Source organism: Narcine bancroftii, chromosome 7, assembly GCF_036971445.1.
Source record: "Narcine bancroftii isolate sNarBan1 chromosome 7, sNarBan1.hap1, whole genome shotgun sequence".
Taxonomy (NCBI): Eukaryota; Metazoa; Chordata; class Chondrichthyes; order Torpediniformes; family Narcinidae; genus Narcine; species Narcine bancroftii.
In genome coordinates, this window is record NC_091475.1 from 33,719,901 (window position 1) to 33,738,608 (window position 18,708).

General features: G+C 45.2%; 1 protein-coding gene across 7 annotated transcripts in view; it reads right to left on the reverse strand.

The window, feature by feature from the left end:
- phldb2b (pleckstrin homology-like domain, family B, member 2b) overlaps window positions 1-18,708 on the reverse strand; it is a 140,706-nt gene that overhangs the window by 47,684 nt on the left and 74,314 nt on the right. For all 7 annotated transcript variants that reach the window (XM_069889483.1, XM_069889484.1, XM_069889482.1 and 4 more), the window contains 4 exons: window positions 11,647-11,790; window positions 8,035-8,172; window positions 2,737-2,892; window positions 625-735 (listed from right to left, as the gene is read on the reverse strand). In XM_069889483.1, the coding sequence (XP_069745584.1) occupies window positions 625-735; window positions 2,737-2,892; window positions 8,035-8,172; window positions 11,647-11,790 (549 nt within the window). The remainder of the gene's footprint in view (window positions 1-624; window positions 736-2,736; window positions 2,893-8,034; window positions 8,173-11,646; window positions 11,791-18,708) is intronic.

Here is an 18,708-nt window from a genome sequence, read left to right on the forward strand (position 1 = left end):
TTCTTACTAATCCAGAACCTATCAACTGCTTTGAATATGACTTAGACTCCACAGCTGTGTGTGGCAATGAATTTTACAGATTCATCAGGAGAAATTTTTCCTCATTCCTGTTCTAAAGGGATTAGTCCATGATTTGTGTAACAAGAGGATGCTCAAGAACTTGATAGCTGTTGAAAGAAACTGTTCCAAAGCTTAGAGGTGCTGTTCCTTGGGCCTGAAGGTAGCAGTAAGAGCAAATCGCAGAGCATAGGTTAAAGGGCAAGTGACCACACAGAAGGACCGGACTCTTAGCTCAACAGTGTCCTCGTGGCTGTCCCTGCTTTGTGGTAATTGATATTTCTTTCATGTAAATCTGTCCCTTTTGCCTCTCTACTTCATACATTGTGAGAGTTAACAACTCTAACATGAAAATGTTACAGTTGGCCAGTTAAACTGCTCGCAGAACACTCTCACTGTACCAAGTAGAAGACAACAAATAAACTCAGGAAACTGGGAAACAGAGCCAATTGTTCTAAATAACAAATTATTCAAATCTTGGGACAAGACAGGGTTCCTGGGAAGAAAGGACACCTACTGGTTATTTATGCCAGGTTGGCAATCTCTCTTCGCCAAATTCTTACTTACTCTTTGCAGCATTGTGAGGAGGTTGTTCTTCTCCTTTGTGAAGTGCTGATGCTCCAGGTGAGCTTGCTGGACAATCTGATTGGCCTGATTCCTCAACGACTCGATCTTTTTCTGGAAAACACAGGTTGAATTAGAACCATCAAACTGCACGATTAATAACCAAGTTCATGGTAAAAAAAAATTAATTTGTAAATAATTTATTGGTGGCTAAATTTTAAAAAAATACATGATTTGTTTCTCTTTCCTTTACAATGAAATGTGACTGATGATGCTGGCATTTACAATACTCTCCTGTTTGCCCACAACCTTAGACCGGATGCTTGAGCTTCCAGGGGTCAGGATGAGAGTTATATTTTTATTGGAGAACTGGCTGAGTGTTTAGCAGCTGTGTGATCATTCTGTCTAATGTGGTCAGCAATTTGTTGAACTAACTGCAGGGGGAGAGGTTTCAAACCCAAGGGTAGGTTAGCTTGGTATCATTTTTTTTAAAGTGCTAGTCACATGACACAGTGCTATCTCAGAGAGGCCAGCGTGGGTTAACTTAGGAGAACCCAAGCCAAAGCACTTCAAATAGGTCTCACAGAGAAGTAAACAAGGCACGCTTTGGCCAACAGTGTACTTACATTGGTCCTAGTGAAATGATGTCCACATGACTCATCAATCCATCAAAAATAGACTAACAATCTTGCATCTGTGCAAACTATCTGTCAACTGCTTTTAGTTTGCACTCCCCAGTCCATGTCTACAATGGAATCCACCCTGTCCAGAGTATAAGCAATGTCGAGTGGACGGCCATTTTGGATAGCAAAATCAGATGACATGGAGTCACAGTGTGCAAACAGGCTTTTCCACCCATCTTTTCTCTGCTGACCAAACTAACCCATTTTCCTGCATTTGACTAATATCCATGTTTTTGTCTAAATATCCTTTAAACTGTAGAAGCAAACAGAGTTCAGGCATTTTTAAAAGACATTTGAACAGACGTATGGACAGGAACAGGAAGGGCTTAGAAGGATGGATCAAAAAGGAGCCAGCACAGAATGCCATCTTGGTCAGTATGATGAGTTGGGCTGAACGGTCTGTTTCGAGTGTTTGATTCTAATTGTCCCTGCCTCTAACACTTCCTCTGGCAGCTCATTCCACATAATGACCACTCTCTGTGTGAAGAAACTACCCTTTTAAAATCTTTCCCCTCTCACTTTAAACCTATGCCACCTCATGATTTTACACATCTCTATAAGGCCCCCCGCCCCACCCCCACTCTTAGCCTCCTGTGTTCCAGGGAGAAAAATCCAAGCCAATCTTTGTATTCAAGCCCAGATGTGGTGATAGACACCAGATCAAAATGGAGGAAAAACAATTTCACACCTTCCTCCCATCACCCTGCCCACAGGCACAGTCCGGTCACGGTCTCCCATAAGAGTAGACACCCATTCACACTGTGAAGGTCACATTATAGAACCATAAGCAAGAACTTCATAAAAGACAGTAAGATCTTTGTGGGAGACTGCAGATGCTGGAATATGGAGCAAAACAAACTGATGGAAAGACTCAGTGGGGAGGGGATGGGGTGTTGGGACCAGTCAGTCACTGTTTCCCTTCATCCGGACAGTTGTGCTGTTGGCTCAATTGCACTTAACACAGATCCCTGGATCTTACAACCAATCACCATCAGAGCTGGTAAGAAGCAAAGGCAATGCCCTGGGATCTAGGCAGGAGTCTGAACAAGAGCTTGCAGGGATTCTGCTCTCCACGGATTGGGGTCAATCCTCACTAAATGTTTTCTCTGGTCAGGGAAAGAGCAGTAGAGAAGGATCGCAGTAAACCCCCAGGCCAGCATGATTACAACATGCTGAACTGCTCACCCTAGTGCAGAGGTGATCTTCCAATCCACAACGAGAAGGTGAACTTTATTAAACATCATCCGTTCTTTATATCCCAAGGATGTTGCCCGACCTGCTGAGCTCCTACAGCAGAATGTGTTTGGTTTCAGATTCCAGTGTTTGCAGTCTCCTGGTGTCTCCCCATTTTATTCCTTTGTAGTCTCCGGCCTCCTCCTTTTCTCGCCCCGTCCCCGTGTGCAGCCCCCTGACAGGCCACTGCGGCACTCACCTCTCTGGTTGCAATACTCTGCTGGTACTCGGCCATTTCACCCAGCAGCTGTTTGGAGAGGGTCTCCTTCTCTTCCTCAAGCCTGCTCTCCAGCTCCAGCTGCTGAAACTCCAGGTCATCGTACCGTTTCAGGTCAGCATCCACTTGCTCTCCATCCTGTGGGAATACAATCTTAGTCAGGTACCACCGACAACCACAGCGCTGCTCCATGGGGTCTTACTGCCCAGTCATTATGCTGATGGCCCCGGATAAGTTTTAAACAGTAAACAACCCATACAGAAGGGGCATCAGCAAACCCACAGACATCCATGCCTAGGAATGGCAGTGTCCATGTTTGATAGCCCTGACCATGAGGGTTACGATTTCCGGGGAGCAGTGAACCAGTGCAGGGTACCAGAGTAGGAGAACACATTTCCATTTCTCCCTCCCAACCTGAGAGGGAAAAGCCTGGGAGAGGATCCTACAGGGTAGGAGGCCTGTCATAAGATCGAGAGAAAGAGGTCTGGGAAGGGGAATGAGTCATCAGAAATGGTTGTTTGTTGAGAAGAAAACTGATACTGTCACTGGGTTTTCTGAAGAGACAGCCAAGAATATTGACGAGGCCCTGCATGGTAGGCTGGTCTGAAAGGTATGATTATGTAATCCAGAGTGAACTGGGCCATTAGACAGAGATTTGACAGATGGGCAACAAACATGGCATAGATGAGTTGGACCAGAGGACTCGTTACCTTGTTGTATTTATTCTACGACTCCAAAGCAGCAAGAAGTTTTGGCAAACACAATGTTCCTGGAAATTAACTGTCAAAGATCAGGCCAGATGCAGCTCCCACTGCCGGGTCCTGGCCAGGTACCCCCAGCATTGCTAGGTACAGCCTACATTGCTGGGTACAGGTCAGGTACAGTATGCATTGCTGGGTACAGGCATCATAAAGCCTGCATTGCAACACACAGCCTGCATTGACAGGTAAAGCCTGGTGCAGGCCAGGTGCAACCTGCATTCCCAGGTCCAGGCATTGTACAGCCTGCATTGCTGGGTACAGGCTTTCTACATCCTGCATTGTTGCGGACAGCCTGCGCTGCTGGGTCCAGGTCGAGTACTGACTTCATTGCTGGGTACAGGCTTTGTACAGCCTGTGTTACCATGCACTGCCTGTGCTGCTGGGTACAACCTATGTTGCTGGAACCAGGCTGGAAACAGCCTGTGTTGCCAAACACTGCCTGCATTGCTGGGTACAGGTCAGGTACAGCCTGTGTTGCCAGGTTCAGGCCAGATGCAGCCTTGCATTATTGCATACAGCCTGTGCTGCCGGGTACTTGCTGCGTATAGCCTGCATTGCCACATGCAGCCTGCTTTGCTGGGCACAGGTCACGTACAGCCTGCCTTGTTGCCGTTTTCAAACCTGAAGATTGTAATGCAGATTTGTCACCTTGCCCACTGGGGACAGAGTTGGGAACATCCCGTCACTCCCACCCCACCGATGATTTTTACTCCCGGCTCAGTGCATTGAAAGCTCAGGTTTATTTTTAATCAACACTTTCATTTTTTCAGCTGTTCACACAGTATGTAGAACTCTGAGCTGCAATGTCCGGCCAGAGAATGCTTTTAGAATCCCTGTGGGGCTGGCAGTGGGGGCAGCTGTGTGAATCTGACATGTTATACTCAGGGTCAAATCATTAACCTCATTAATTTCATCTCAATTTCACAAGGATATTGACTCAAGTGCCCGCTACCAGAGAGAGCATGAAAGAGAAATTACGTCAAATATTTATTCATGACTATTATTTAATAAGTGTTCAGATATTCCATTGACAAATGCTTTAACTCTTCCAACTCTCTGGCCTTGCACTCAGGGACACAAAACGAGGAGTTTGCAAGAATACCCAAGTTACAGCGTGGGAGGGGAGGGGAATAGCTTGAGTGAAGGGCTGTGGGTGAGCATGTGAGGGGGGTGGGGTGGTAAGAGGAGAGGAGAGAAATGTAGCATAGAATTTTTCCCACAGCTTGGTCCCATCACTTGGAAACATCACCTCAGGTGTCCACCAGACCAGTGCTTGATCAGAACTGGAACAAGAGAGCACATGGAAATAGCAGATGGTTTGCAAAGGATGGATGCAGCCAGACTCCCCTCCTTTCCAATCACACACATGCACCACACAGCCCATGACAGTATCACTTCCATGGCTCTTCTTGATGACTGCCAGGTTGCAGGTACAGGGGTGATGTTAATTGGGAAGACAAGGAGAAATATTTTCTGTCGCCCTATATTCAACACTGCCAAGGGATATCTCACACCTCCCTCCTCCTAGTGAGGTGTGTAGCACCTCACTATTTTCTAATGCCTTTCTGCTCCTGAACCTTGGTCCGTTCCCCATCCCTCTGTGCCACAACTCTAAGCTCCTGAATGTTGGGTCAGGACATCGAAGCTCAGCATTCCCACACGTGAGAATATCATCTCCCAATCTCCTAGTACACATCCATCCTGCTGTGAGGAGCAGCTGGAAAGAAACAAATTCCCCAATTTCCTGTACAAGGTCTATTGATAGGGAGCAGGATTCTCCACACACATAGACGTGCACACGCAAACACACACACACTCCCTTTCTTAGGACAAGCTCTGCAGCTTGCAGCTCCTCTGCTTCTGTCGAGACATCTGACATCCATTCACTGTGGATCTGTGCAAGATTTCCAAGGCACAGAATTTAGCTTCAACTTGTGGTCAGGGCTGAGATATCCAAAGGAGGTTGTCGCATTTATTATACACATTGCTAATGGACACTCTACCAGCTGCCTACAGACATAAGCAGTGCAGAATGCAACTCCTGCCTACTGATGTGATGACGTATACTGCACTACCCATAAAAGTGCTACCATCAGCCCTCTTTCCCTCTCAATTCTGAGCTTTTTTTTCTCCTCCATCGGTGACCTCTTACCAGTTGGTCTGTGCTCCGCCTCCTCCTCTTCCTTGCTCCTCTCCTCCCTTCTCCCCCACCCCCATGTTTTTATTCAGGCGCTTGCCTGTTTTTGCTTATACCCTCATGAAAGGCCCAGGACCAAACCACTGGTTAAAGATGCTGTGTGACCTGTTGAGTTTCTCCAGCACCTTTTTTGAGGGACCTTGTTAGATATTAGACAATGTAATATTTTTAATTAGGTCTCAGTGTGTTTTAAAATGCATCTTCTAGTTTTGAGAAACATTCAGTGAGCTTGATGGTCCTGAGTGCTTTGTGGGAAGACCTTGATTTAAAGTGCTAACCCCTAGCTCACTCTGCCACCCTTCGCACAAGCCCCGCCGTGCCCAGCACTCTCGGTTCTTGGATCAGGTTTCCAGCACCTGAAGCTTTTTGGTTTAGAGAGGACTGTGAAGAGCTGGGCGTAGACAGCAGGAGACACGGTTAGACGTGGTGGAAGGCTGGGAAAAGGGAGGATGTGTACAGGATGGTAGACTGGTAGTTAAGGCATGTAATGAGAGGAAGTTGCAGCAAGGAAGAAATAAATGTGTTTCAGCACTGACATGATGATGTGAGGTGCTGCCCTACCTCATTAGGACCCTATCACTTTGGACCAGTTCTCAACCTTACGTTAAGTAATCCCTTACTCACCACAGAACACCAAGGCAACCTATGCCATAGGTTAGTAAGGAATTACTTAAGGTGCTATGTGAGTGGAAAAATGTTTGAGAACCACTGCTTGGACACCACCTCTGGCTAAAGGGGGCAGTGAGAAGGTGGAAGATAAGCATCTCTTGGCTCAAGAACCTTCCCATACAATCCAGGGTCCACCAAAAGATCTGACTGCACAACTGAGCTGTCGGTTTGTTCTTGTACTAACTGAAACTGTGAATGTTTATTTATCAAGATTCCTTTCTTGTCACGTAATTAAAAACAGATGTAATATTGGGGCGGCACAATTGGCTTAGCAGTTAGTGCGACGCTATTACAGCACCAACGATCGGGACCTGGGTTTGAATCCCACGCTGTCTGTAAGGACCTTGTATGTTCTCCCCGTGCCTGTGTGGGTTTTCCCCGGGGGCTTTGGTTTCCTCCCACAGTTCAAACTTACCGGGGATTGTAGGACAATTGGGTGTAAATTGGCCAGCATGGACCCATGGGCCAAAAGGGCCTGTTACTGTGCTGTATGTCTAAATTTTTAAAAATGTAAAAATTACACAAAATTGACTTCAGTTTGCCGTAATGCAGACAAAGATTCGTCATCAGTAGAAATTAGCCCTTAGAGTCAGAGAGTGAAGCAAAAGAGAGTCCCCCCAGAGTTACTGAGTGTCCGTGGATTCACCTCCAGTGCTCCCACAGTTGCACAGACTTCAATCCAAACAATCGGTAACCTGAGCTCCAGATCCAAACCCCAATACAATCAGTAAGCCTTCAGTGCCCTTTCCCACCCGGTTCTGATAGGTGGTACCCCTTCAGCCAGTCTCAAACAGTCCACAGCCTGGTGTGAGTCCTTTGACCGTAGTTTCCAGTAGTCCACAACCTCGCCTTGTGTCACCAACAGCTGTAGAACTCCTCAGTTGTCTGCTGCTGTGAATACTGTCCTGTTGGGTCGCCTCCTCTGCTTCTTCCTTCAAACCGGGGGTGTTCTCCCTGTTTTATGGTGCCCTGCACCAGTCCTCTGCTTCCCCAGAGTCTGCAAACCATTGTGGCTGTTGCCAAACATAAGCACCGCCATCTTGGGCCTAGATCCTGCTGTGGCAGGATTTTAAAATAAACCACCGTCAGCTCAGTTTAAAGTCTGTATGGAGCCATCAGTAGTTGAACTGGGTGGTAGAACCCTGTGGATAAGTGCTGTATCTCAGCTCCCTGCTCTCCATGGGTCTGCACCGTCGGCAGCACTGCTGGTGCAGCAGCTCAGTTTTTAAAATCTATATTTTTAATATTTTGGCCTCTGTCTGTGTCGTGCATATTATGATAACTTGCTTGGTAAACCCGACCAACCTGCTTGGCTGTAGCAGGAAATAATTTCAAGCATCCGCACACTGTACTTATGCATATGACAATATTTTCATCACCTTTCCTGCCAGCCTCTAGCATTTTCTGGTTCAACTATCAGTAACTGAGCACATACTGCATCCCTATTTCCCTAAGAAAAACTAGCCTGGGAATTTCCTGCACTAGGCCTGGATCTTTGGCTATTTAACTTATATTTTATCAGTAGCAATACTGTCTACCCATTACTCTAGGCTGTGAGACACTCATTGAATGGGATCTTTATCTGCAACTGCCCACCTACAGAAGAAAATGTATGTTAGCATCTTGTGGAACAGTATTTCCAATTATTTGTACCTTAGGCTTTTCGGATGTGACCTTGGCCTCCAGGTCAGTTATCTTTTTGTGCAGTTGCTCAAGCACATCCTTCTCATAGTGGACATGTGACATCTCCGATTCTTGTTCCCCTTCCAACAAAGCTTGTTCCATCTCCATCTGTAAAACATCACACACAAGGTTCTTTTCCCTTTCTGATTGACACAGTGCAGGTGGAAAATCAAACTGTATGTTCATTAAATGTTCATTAAATGAGCAGCATTTCCCCAGCAAACTAACCGGTTCCACCCCTTGCTTAACTCCCACTGCTGCAAACTTTCCGTCTTGGGTTCCTCATAGCAACTTAGAGTCATAGATGCATTTAACTCAGCAAATACAGTTCGTACCAACTATAAATCAATTATTTACACCAGTCCACATTTGTACAGGTACTCCCCGACTTATGACCGAAATTCAGACCGAAGGATCAGTCGTATCTTGGAATGGAAGCATTTGTGTTAAAAAAAATAAAGAAAACAGTTTATGTTGTATTTAACAAACTATAACAAGGATACAGGACATGTAAGAGCCAAAACGTGTGTACTTGCCTTGTTAGTCAGAGTCCCGGGGTCTGTAGGCTGGGTGCAACCATCTTAATTCCTGTGTGCATGCGCGAGTCTTCGGTTGGTCCATGCGTGGTGTGTTTGCATATTAGAGTTTGGTTGGGGCATGCGCAAGAGTTAAGCACCCTAATGATATTGAATTCGCATTCTTAACTCTCGCGCATGCGCTAATCAAACTCCAATATGCGAACCGCGCATGCACCAACTGAAGACTCTCACGTGTGGACAGGAATCAAGATGGCTGTGCCCAGTCTACAGACCCAGGATGCTGACTAACAAGGTAAGTACACACATTTTGGCTCTTACATGCCGTGTATCCCTGTTACAGTTTGTTAAATACAATATAAATGATGTAAATTTATATATTTCTTTTAAAAAAATTTTTGGTCAGATGTGCGGATGGAGGAAAGTCACATAGGAAGCATTTTGGGGAGTACTTGTACTACCCACATTCCCATCAACTTCTCCAAATTCTTCCAACCTACACTCTGGAGACAATTTACAGTGATCAATTAAACTTCCTGCGTGCATGTCTTTGGGCTGGTGCTCCTCATGGACGTGTGCTCAGCACCTACTATACTCCCTATACAGCTAAATACCATTCCAACTCCATCTTCAAATTTGCTGACACCACATTAGTGGGCCGGGTGTCAAATAACAAGGAGATGGAAAAAGATTGAAAGTCTAGTGGCATGGTTCCATCTTTCTCTCAATATTGAGAAGAGGAACACAATCTTTGATTTCAGGAGAAGGGGCAGAGCCCATACCCCTGTACACATTAATAGTGCTGAAGTCAAAGTAGTAGATAGCTTCAAGTTCTTATGAATAATTATCTCCAGTGACCCAACTTGGGACAAGCTCATTAATGCAACAGTGAAGAAAGCACACCAACATCTATACTTTCTTTGAAGACCAAGGAAGATTGGCATATATGCCTGGTCCCTCAACAATTTCTACAGGGGCACCATTGAAAGTATACTTCAGTTTCACAAGGATGCTGCCAGTACTGCTGGGCTTGATTTGTAAGGAGAGACTGGATTGTCTCAGATTGTTTCTCCTGAAGTGAAGGAGGCAGAGGTTCATAAAATAATGAGGGGCATTATCGCAATCTTGTGTTACTGTTAAGTGGAGCAGTCTCAACAGGCTATTTGGCCTACTCCTGCTCCTATTTCTCGTGTTCTTGTAGTTAGAGTCCTACAGCATGGAAACAGGCCCAGCTTGTCTATGCTGAACAACATGGCCTCCTGCTTTAGTACCATTTGCCTGCATAAAGCCCATACCCCTTTAATCCAAGTATTCCTCAAAGGAAGCTTACATTTTTTCAAATGTCTGCGTGTGACGAATAAAATGATGTTTTACATCTCCAAAAGGCTCGTTCACAGTCACAGCAGTACATTTATAAATTTATCCATGACCAGCATCACAGCAGCATTTCCTGTCCATGATGAATGGGCTCCTCGACCACTTCAGAGTCGGCCACATGATTGGGCTGGGTCTAGGACATTTTGGCCCCCACAGTTTGGCACTAACAGTTAGGAAGTAGTTAGCAGATGGATGGATTCCCCGTGTGGACTGTATCCAGGTCTGGGTCCCCACCTGCCCCACTCACTGTCTGCTGGCCGAATCTGTCCCGCCGCACTGCCTGTCGGGAGAGCGAACCATCAGATTGCAGAAACTCCCTCCCCCCCGAAATCGGTACCCTGGAAAACAAAGGATTATGGTAGCATTTCCCACTTCCTCGGAAATTATGACTCCCCTTTCTAGGATAACACTATCCCTCCCCCAGGTGGAGGAGGCATGAAGTTGGGAGGTTTACACAGATGCTGAAATTGATCAGCAGGTTAGTCTGCATCTGTGGGGAGAGAAAAACAATATTTAATTTTATATTCCATTCTTTAATTAAAATTATAATAAATTAAATGCCATGTCTGTAACCAAATGCGAGCGCCAAAACGTTTGGTGCCAAATTGAGAACACCAAAATGTTCGAAGGGCTACAAAAGTCTTGGTTTTAAATGTATGTCGTCAAAATGTCCAACTCTGGGCTGGGCCAGGAGTCACAGAAAGGTCAGACTGAGTATGAACACCAGACCTATTCACCTGAGGGACATCAAGTAAACCATGTTCAGTTTTATGGTCAACATAGCTAATTACTGAATGTTTTGGTGGCTAAAGGCGAGTCAACAATGGAGTTGTCCAGGGGTCGTGGCTGGTACCACTGCTTTGATGACCTGTACCTGGGTGCATGCAAGACATGCTTCCTCAGTGTGCAGATGACTCAGAGCCTGGGAACTGTGAGACGGACAGTGACAGACTTTACTAAGACAGGGGCAAATCACAAAGTTCTGTAGACACTGTGGTTGAAGTAAAAACACAAAATGCTGGAGAGGCTCAGCAAGTCAAACAGTGTCCTTTATGCTGCAAAGGTAAAGATACAGAACCAACGTTTCGAGCTTGAGCCCTTCATCAAAGTATGAGAAAATGTTGGCAGGCGTCCGAACAAAAGAGTGGGGGGGGGGGTGGAGGGAAGGGGGATGGCAAAGGCAGAAGATGATAGGTGGAGAAAGGAGGGAGGGGAAAGCAGCAATGAGGGGGAGGAGGGATGGCTGGGTGGGTGGAAGAATTGGAAAGGGGGAGGGGAAAGAAAAGGTAAGCAGGTTTAGTGGAAAGCAGTAAAGTCAATGTTCATACCATCTGGCTAGGGAGTGCCCAGACGGAAAATAAGGTGTTGTTCCTCCAATTTGTGGGTGGTCAGGGTGGGATAGTACACAAGGGCATGGACAGACATGTGAGTGCGAGAGTGTGACTCAGAATTGAAATGGTTGGCTACTGGGAGGTCGCTGTGGTTGTGAACTGAGAGGAGGTGCTGAGCGAAGCAATCTCCCAATCTGCGATTGATCTCTCCAATGTAGAGAATGCCACAAAGGGAGCACTGGATGCAGTAAGACAGGGGGAGGCTAGTGGAATGGGTGGGTAGCTGGAAAAGTTTAATGCTTCAACTCTCAGAAGCTTACATCAGACATAACACTCACCTCTTGTGAAGATTCTTCCATCTGATTGTCCAGCTCCTTGATCTTCAGATTGATCTCCTCCACATTGTTTAGGATGGCCATGCATTCCTCATCAAGCTGGGCAATTTTCTCTTTCATGTGTCTCTCAGCCAAAATCTTGTCCTCCTGAAAGTACAAATGGTCATTCATCAATGCCTGGCCCTGAAGTAAGTTGTTTCAAGTGTCCAGGAGCTCACTGTGAAACAGACACTATTGGCTTGTACAATTCGCTTTGTATCTGCTGGAGACTCAGGCCCACACTTACTAAGCATGGAACTGATCTGAACCATCAGCCATGGATCCTTTCCTCCAGCCAGCATATAGAGGCCACCGCAAAGAAGGCACACCAACACCTTTAATTTATATGGAGTCTGAGGCCAGTCGTCGGATATTCTATCAAATGTCTACATGTGCACTGTGGAAAGGATACTGGCAGTCGGAGCACAGACTGATTTGATAATTCAACTCCACGGGAACACAATAGACTGCAAAAGGTAGCAAGTACAGCCAGATCTATCACAGCTCTGTCCTCCCATCCACCGAAGACATATATGTGAGGCGCTGCCTCAAGAAGACAGCCAACATGGTACAGGATTCCCATCACCCTGATCACAACCTATTCTCACTGCTATCTTCAGGAAGAAGGTACAGAAGCCTGAAAACTCGCACCTCTAGGTTCAAGAACAGTGGTTTTCCAATGGCCCTCAGGTTCTTGAGCCTCCATTTCTTGTCAGACTGCTCCAACACCACAAAAGGACTGCACTATTGTAAAATCACTTTTTGTGCATGAGGACAACTGTGAATATTTATCTACTTTATGTATTTATTGCCTTTAAATTTAATTCAATTAGTTTACTATTATAGTTTTTCTTTACAAGTACCTGTTAGGCTGCAGCAAGAAATAATTTTGGTGCACGTGTACATGATATAATGTGTACACAATAAACTCATTGTTATCAATTAGTGGGTGGCCTCTTTGGTCTCACTGCAAAGGCCACTGCACCTGGTCTTGACTGACATTCACACCACTTCTGAGGAACAGCAGCCAAACTAGGTCCTGTTTGCTCCTTTAGGATTGCACATGAAATTCCATGGCATGATTTCAAAGAAGCCGTCCTGGCCAATATTTAACTCTCAACTTCATCAGCTACTATCTCGATGGATCATCAGTTCTAAAGATGCACAGTTCCAGAGGAACCCTGGCAGAGGGGGTGAGCAAATTTAGATTCTTGGGAGTCACTATCTTGGAGGATCTTTCCTGCACCCAGCAAACCTAATAGCATCATGAAGAAAGCACGTCAGCGCCTCTACTTCCTCAGGAGTTTGCGGAGGTTTGGCATGTCATCGGAAACCCTGGCAGATATCTACAGAAGTGTGGTGGAAAGTGTGCTAATTGGCTCCATCACAGTCTGGTATGGGTACACCAATACCCCACAGCATAAAACCCTGCAAGAGGTAGTGAACACAGCCTAGAACATCACAGGCAAAACTCTCCCCACCATCGAGAACATTCTCAAGAATGCTACCACTGGAGCTCAGCAGCAATCATCAAAGATCCACATCACCCAGCACACGCTCTGTTCTCGTGGGTGCCAAAGGATTTGCACTACCAGGTTCAGGAACAGATACTACCCCTCCAACATCAGACTACTCAATGACAAATTCAATCAGGGACTCATTTAAGAACTCTTACTTTTGTACTTTATTGATGTTTTTTCCCTCTCTTTATTGCACAGTTTGTTTATATTTATTTACATGTGTATGTTGAGTAGAATTTTGTTTCACTACCAATAAGTGGTAATTCTGCCTCGTCGGCAGGAAAAAGAATCTCGGGGTTGTATGTGATGTCATGTATGCATTCTGACAATAAATCTGAAATCTAATGCATTTGGGGAAGGCAACCAGTCAAAGCAGGATAAATGCTAGCAGTGTGGAACAACAGGTGGTGGAGGGGTGGGTGGATCCTTAGGGAACACATGCTGAAGGTAACAGAACAAGTTTGTGTTGGAAAGCAGAACCATTTTCTCATATCTTCTGAGGAATGGAGCACAAGGGGAGCGAGGTCATAAGCTATATAAAAGCCCTGGTGGTCACAGTGTTTGGAAACAATTCCCACATATGTAAATGACACAAAATGTAGTCAGCACACTGGAGGAAAGATGCTGCACCATTCCAGAGGTGCAGAAGACAGATGCTCACAATTAATACCCCCCCCCACCCTGTACGACTTACTTTCCACCCGATACAACTTCACCTCTTTGTTTCTCTTCCCTCTTCCTTTGTCTCTGTCCATCATCCTTCACCTCCAACCAGGTACACCAATCCCCAATTGACGATTGGTCAAGCCCAAACCGATAACAGCTTTTTACGTCCTGCTTAGTTTCTTCAGCACTTTGATGTGTTGTACTAGACCTTAGCATCTGCAGATTACTTGTTTACGCCCGAGTCCTGCAGGATTCTTCCCTTTTAAAACTGTGCAAGGATGGCTGGGGCTGTTGACATAGACCACAGGCATCATGTCACGTTTCTCATCCTTGAGAGGAAGTGCTGCGGATGCTGCTTTGCCAGGCTGTGGCGTATCACATTTTAGCCTGTTATAGATCATCACAATCCCTGCCTTCCTTCCGGACTCAGTTTATTTCTAAGCATTGGTAACATTACTCAGACAAGTCTACCAATCATCCAGCCAAGGCCACACTGCTTCTTTGAAAGGGGAGTGCCAAATGATGAACTGCATTCCAATCCCAGTCCAAGGAAGTGCTTCCACAATTTCAGACCTCAAAGGCAAAATTCCAGGCCAATCAAAGTTCAGTTTCTCAATCTCACCAGTCACTTCATTTGATGAACAACTGATGTGCCAAATATTACCTCCAAAATTCTTCTTCAGTGGGTCACAGAGAGGAAGGAGACATTCAGTTCTGCAGAAGTTTATCCCAGTTCTCTGTTCTTTCTACAAATCTCTCCTTTCTAAAGCCCTTTTCACATTCCCTTTCACATCCGTATCCCCACTGTATTCTGTGGCAACTTGTATTAAAAACATTCATCCGCTCTTTTGGCTTTCTTTCTACTGCTTTAAAATGTGTCCCTGTGGTCCCTGACCCTGCCGTAACTACAAACAATTTTCTCTGCTGTTACAACACCCTGCATAGTTTTAATGACCAGAACTTTGTTAACATAGCTTCAAAAATAATAAAAAGGTCTGAAAAAAGGAACATTTTTGTTTATTCGCACAACAACGAGGTCTTCCACAACCAAACACAATGTGCTGGAGGAGTTCAGCAGGTCGATCGGATTCATTGAGAGATAGAGAGCAGTCGACATTTTGGGGCGGAACTCTGCCCTGATGAAAGATTTCTGTTGGAAAGGTTGACCGTTCTCGCTCTCTCTCTCTCTCTCTCTCTCTCCCACTGACACTGCTCCTCGGCCCACTAAGTTCCACCAGCAGATTGTGTTTGGCTTCAGATTCTGGTATCTGCCGTCTCCTGTGTGTGTCCAATGAGGCTTTTTTTTAATCCAGATGAGATTTACCAAAAAAAAACTGCAAATAGTGGAAATCTCATTTTCAAAAAGAAAATGCTGGGATAGTCAGTCGGTTAGGTAGCATTGTTCACGCTGCAGCTCTGGGCTGAAGGTAGTTCTGATGAAGGGTCGCACATCTTGAACACTAACTACTTCTCTTTCCATGGGCGCTGTTCGGCCTGCTGATTTTTTTTCCAGTATTTTGCTTTCATTACCTGTTTTCCCTGAAATAGCATCATTTAAAAGACCAGTACTTAGCTACAAAACACAGAAGGAGCCTAGATTCACCATCAAAGCTAATTTCCTTCTGTCATCTTCAATGAATTTTAATTTGGAGATAACAGGCCCTTCTAGCCCACATTGCCCGAATACACCCCGGTGACCAATTAACTCACTGGCCCCTGTACGTCTTTCGAACGTGGGAGGAAAAGGAGACACAGGAAACCTGTGTGATCACAAGGAGAAATTATAAACCCCTTACAGACAGTGGGGGATTTTAACCTGCTGGTGCTGACAAGAGAGTTGCGCTAACCATGCCACTCTTCTCCCACTCCCCCACACAAAGGGAATTTACAATGGCCAACTCACCTTGTCTTTGGGACGCTGAAGGAAAATGGGGGAGGGGCAGGGGTAAACACAGGGAGAATTTTCAAACTATACACAGTCAGCAGCTGAGGGCAGGATTGGGCGCAGCTTACTGGATAAGTGAGGAGGTTCTACCTGCTGGACTGCGTTCTTCCTTCTCACTCGGATCTCCAGCCTCCTGTGACCTCAAATACACTGTGTGCCCTTCACCGAGGTCTGGGCCACTCCTATCTTCTTAGCCTTAGGATTACCCTGGGCTGTTGCTACCAGTGGATAATCGCAGAGTTCCCAAAGTGCAAATGTTCACAGACTGTCCACCCGCCCATGCAGAAATGTCTGTCCTTGCACACATCTCCTGAACAACTGAGGGCACTCTCCCCTTCATTGTAGCATCCACTCCTTCATCATCAACACATCACTCCAGTGAGAAACGTTATTTGAGCTGTGCATGTTTCTTTAAGAGCTGGATGGAAACATTGCACCTTCTGTACCACCCGGTGATACGGTAGGAAACTGCACACATCAACGGGAGTAATGGAATTGTCAGTACAATGTAGCCCGGGGAACCTGACAACGTTGGTCTGTGAACCTCACAATTAAAACTCTGGCAACCTTCACAGTGTTAGAATGACCCACTAAGCTGCTTTATACACCAAGAAAAACAGCAAGCAATTCCTGAAGATAGGCTCAGCCCCGAAACATTGACTGCTTTTTGCTTTTCATGCATGTTGCTCGGTCTGCTGAATTCCTTTTACACTCGTATTTTCTGCACTGGGGTGTAGATTTCTTGTTTACCAGCAATTTCTAGCTTGGTATCCTTTCTTGCGTCTATTTAACCTTCATCTGCTGTGTTTCACTCAGTTGGGAAAGAACAACAGCAAATCATGGCCTCCGAAACTGGGGTCTACAGGGTGATGACTCCATTTCTATCGAGAGCAGGGCTGAACACAATAGACCAAATGCCTTATTCTGTGTGGGGGGCACCAGCAGCTGCATGGGATCGAGAGATGTCAATGCACACCACTTCATCTGAGAACAGAGAATTCAAAGAAAAATCCCTCGAAGGAATTTCCACCCAAAAGATTGCCATTTCTCTTCATAGATGCTGCCTGACCCTCTGAGTCCTTCCAGCAGCTCATTGATCACTTAAGGTGCCAGAGTTCTTGTGTCCACTAAATGTCATTTAACTCTCAGCAGCTGCAATGAGACTCAACACAGGTTCCTGGAATAACACCTCAACTTCCATCTCAGTAGGTTGCAGTCTCAATATACAATTCCCCAACTCTCGATAACAAGATATTTTTATTTGAAGAACTGGCCACTTTCACCTTCTACTGATGCTGCACAATGTGGTGAGTTCCTCCAGCTCTTTTGTAGATGCCACATTTGCCCACAGTTTTTGAATAGTCAGCCGATATAACATTATGCAGACTATACATTACTGGCAACACATTACACAGTTAACCTGATCCTAATTGTCCCACTCTATTGGAGAATTTCCTTTCTTTCTCCTTCTAGACTAATGTATTTCTCACTTTCTTTGATCCGATGAATGGTTCCAGTCCTAAAAGTTGAAGGCTAGTCAGCAATAACATCTGTAGCCAGAAAATACTCAGAACTATTATTAAGGAAGAAAGTGTGAGACATCTGGATAAAAAAATTGTTTCATTAGGCCGGCTCATCATGGATTCAGGTCACGTTTGACAAATTTACTGGAGTTACTTGAGGGTATAATGAGCTCAGTGGATAGAAGGGAACAGGTGGAAAGTTGTGCACGTGGTAGTATGTGATAAAGTGATGTATTAAAAATGGATGCATAAGACAAGGATGCATGGAATTGGGATAATGTATTAGCATGGACAGAGGATTGATTAAACAATAGAAGGCAGAGAGTTGGGATATATAAATCGGTATGTTTCTATCAAGATCTCCTTTCATTCTTATAAATTTCAGTGAGTATTGTCCCAGGAGACTTAATCTCTCCTCATAGGTTAACCCCCTCTCACCTCCACAAACAACCTGATGAACCTCCCCTCCACCGCACCAACGCCAGTACATCTTTTCTCAAGTAAGGAGACTCCAGGTGTGGTCTCACCAGTTCTCTATACAGTTACAACAAAACCTCCCTCCTTTTAAAATTAAACCCCTTGAGCAACAAACATGCTATTTGTCTTTTCAATTACCTGCCGTACCTGCAAACAAAATACTTGGGATTCATGCGCAAGCACTCGCAGGTGTCTCTGCACAACAGTATGTTGCAATTTTTCACTATTAAATAATTATCTGACCTCAAGTGGATGACCTCACATTTACCAACACTTCCCTCTAACTGCCAGACCCTTACCCTTTCACTTATCTCTGCAAGCTCTAAGCATCCTCTGGACAATTTCCTTTTCCACTCAATTTAGTGTCATCAACAAACATAGATACTCTATATTCAGACCTTCCCCCAAATCGTTTATCGTGAAAGGTTATAGTCTGAGTACTTAGCCCAGCAGCATTCCGCTCATCACTAATTGCCAACTAGGGAATCGCCCATTTATCCTCTCTACCTCTATTGGTTAACCAACCCCCTACGTCCACCTTATTGTGAGGTAGCAGTTTATCTGAGGGCGCCCCTATTGCCAGCCACTCCACTGGTGCCAATAGAACTCTAACCACATTACCCATATCTACAGCCTCTCCTTCTTGAGTGTCACTGCACAAATTTAACCTTTCTGCAGGAGAGGAAGCTTCAGAGAGTAAGGCAAGGTGCAAACACCTAAATACTTGAGTGAGGTGTCAGCTGCAAGGGTATCCTCACCTAAATAACACCCAAAGGAAAAGGAATATTCATATTATTCGGGTAGACATAAAAGATACTCAAGAATAGACCTATTTGTGTTATCAGCTCGTATGCAAGACAGAGTAAGAAAAACAGAATATAAAGCTAGAATATTA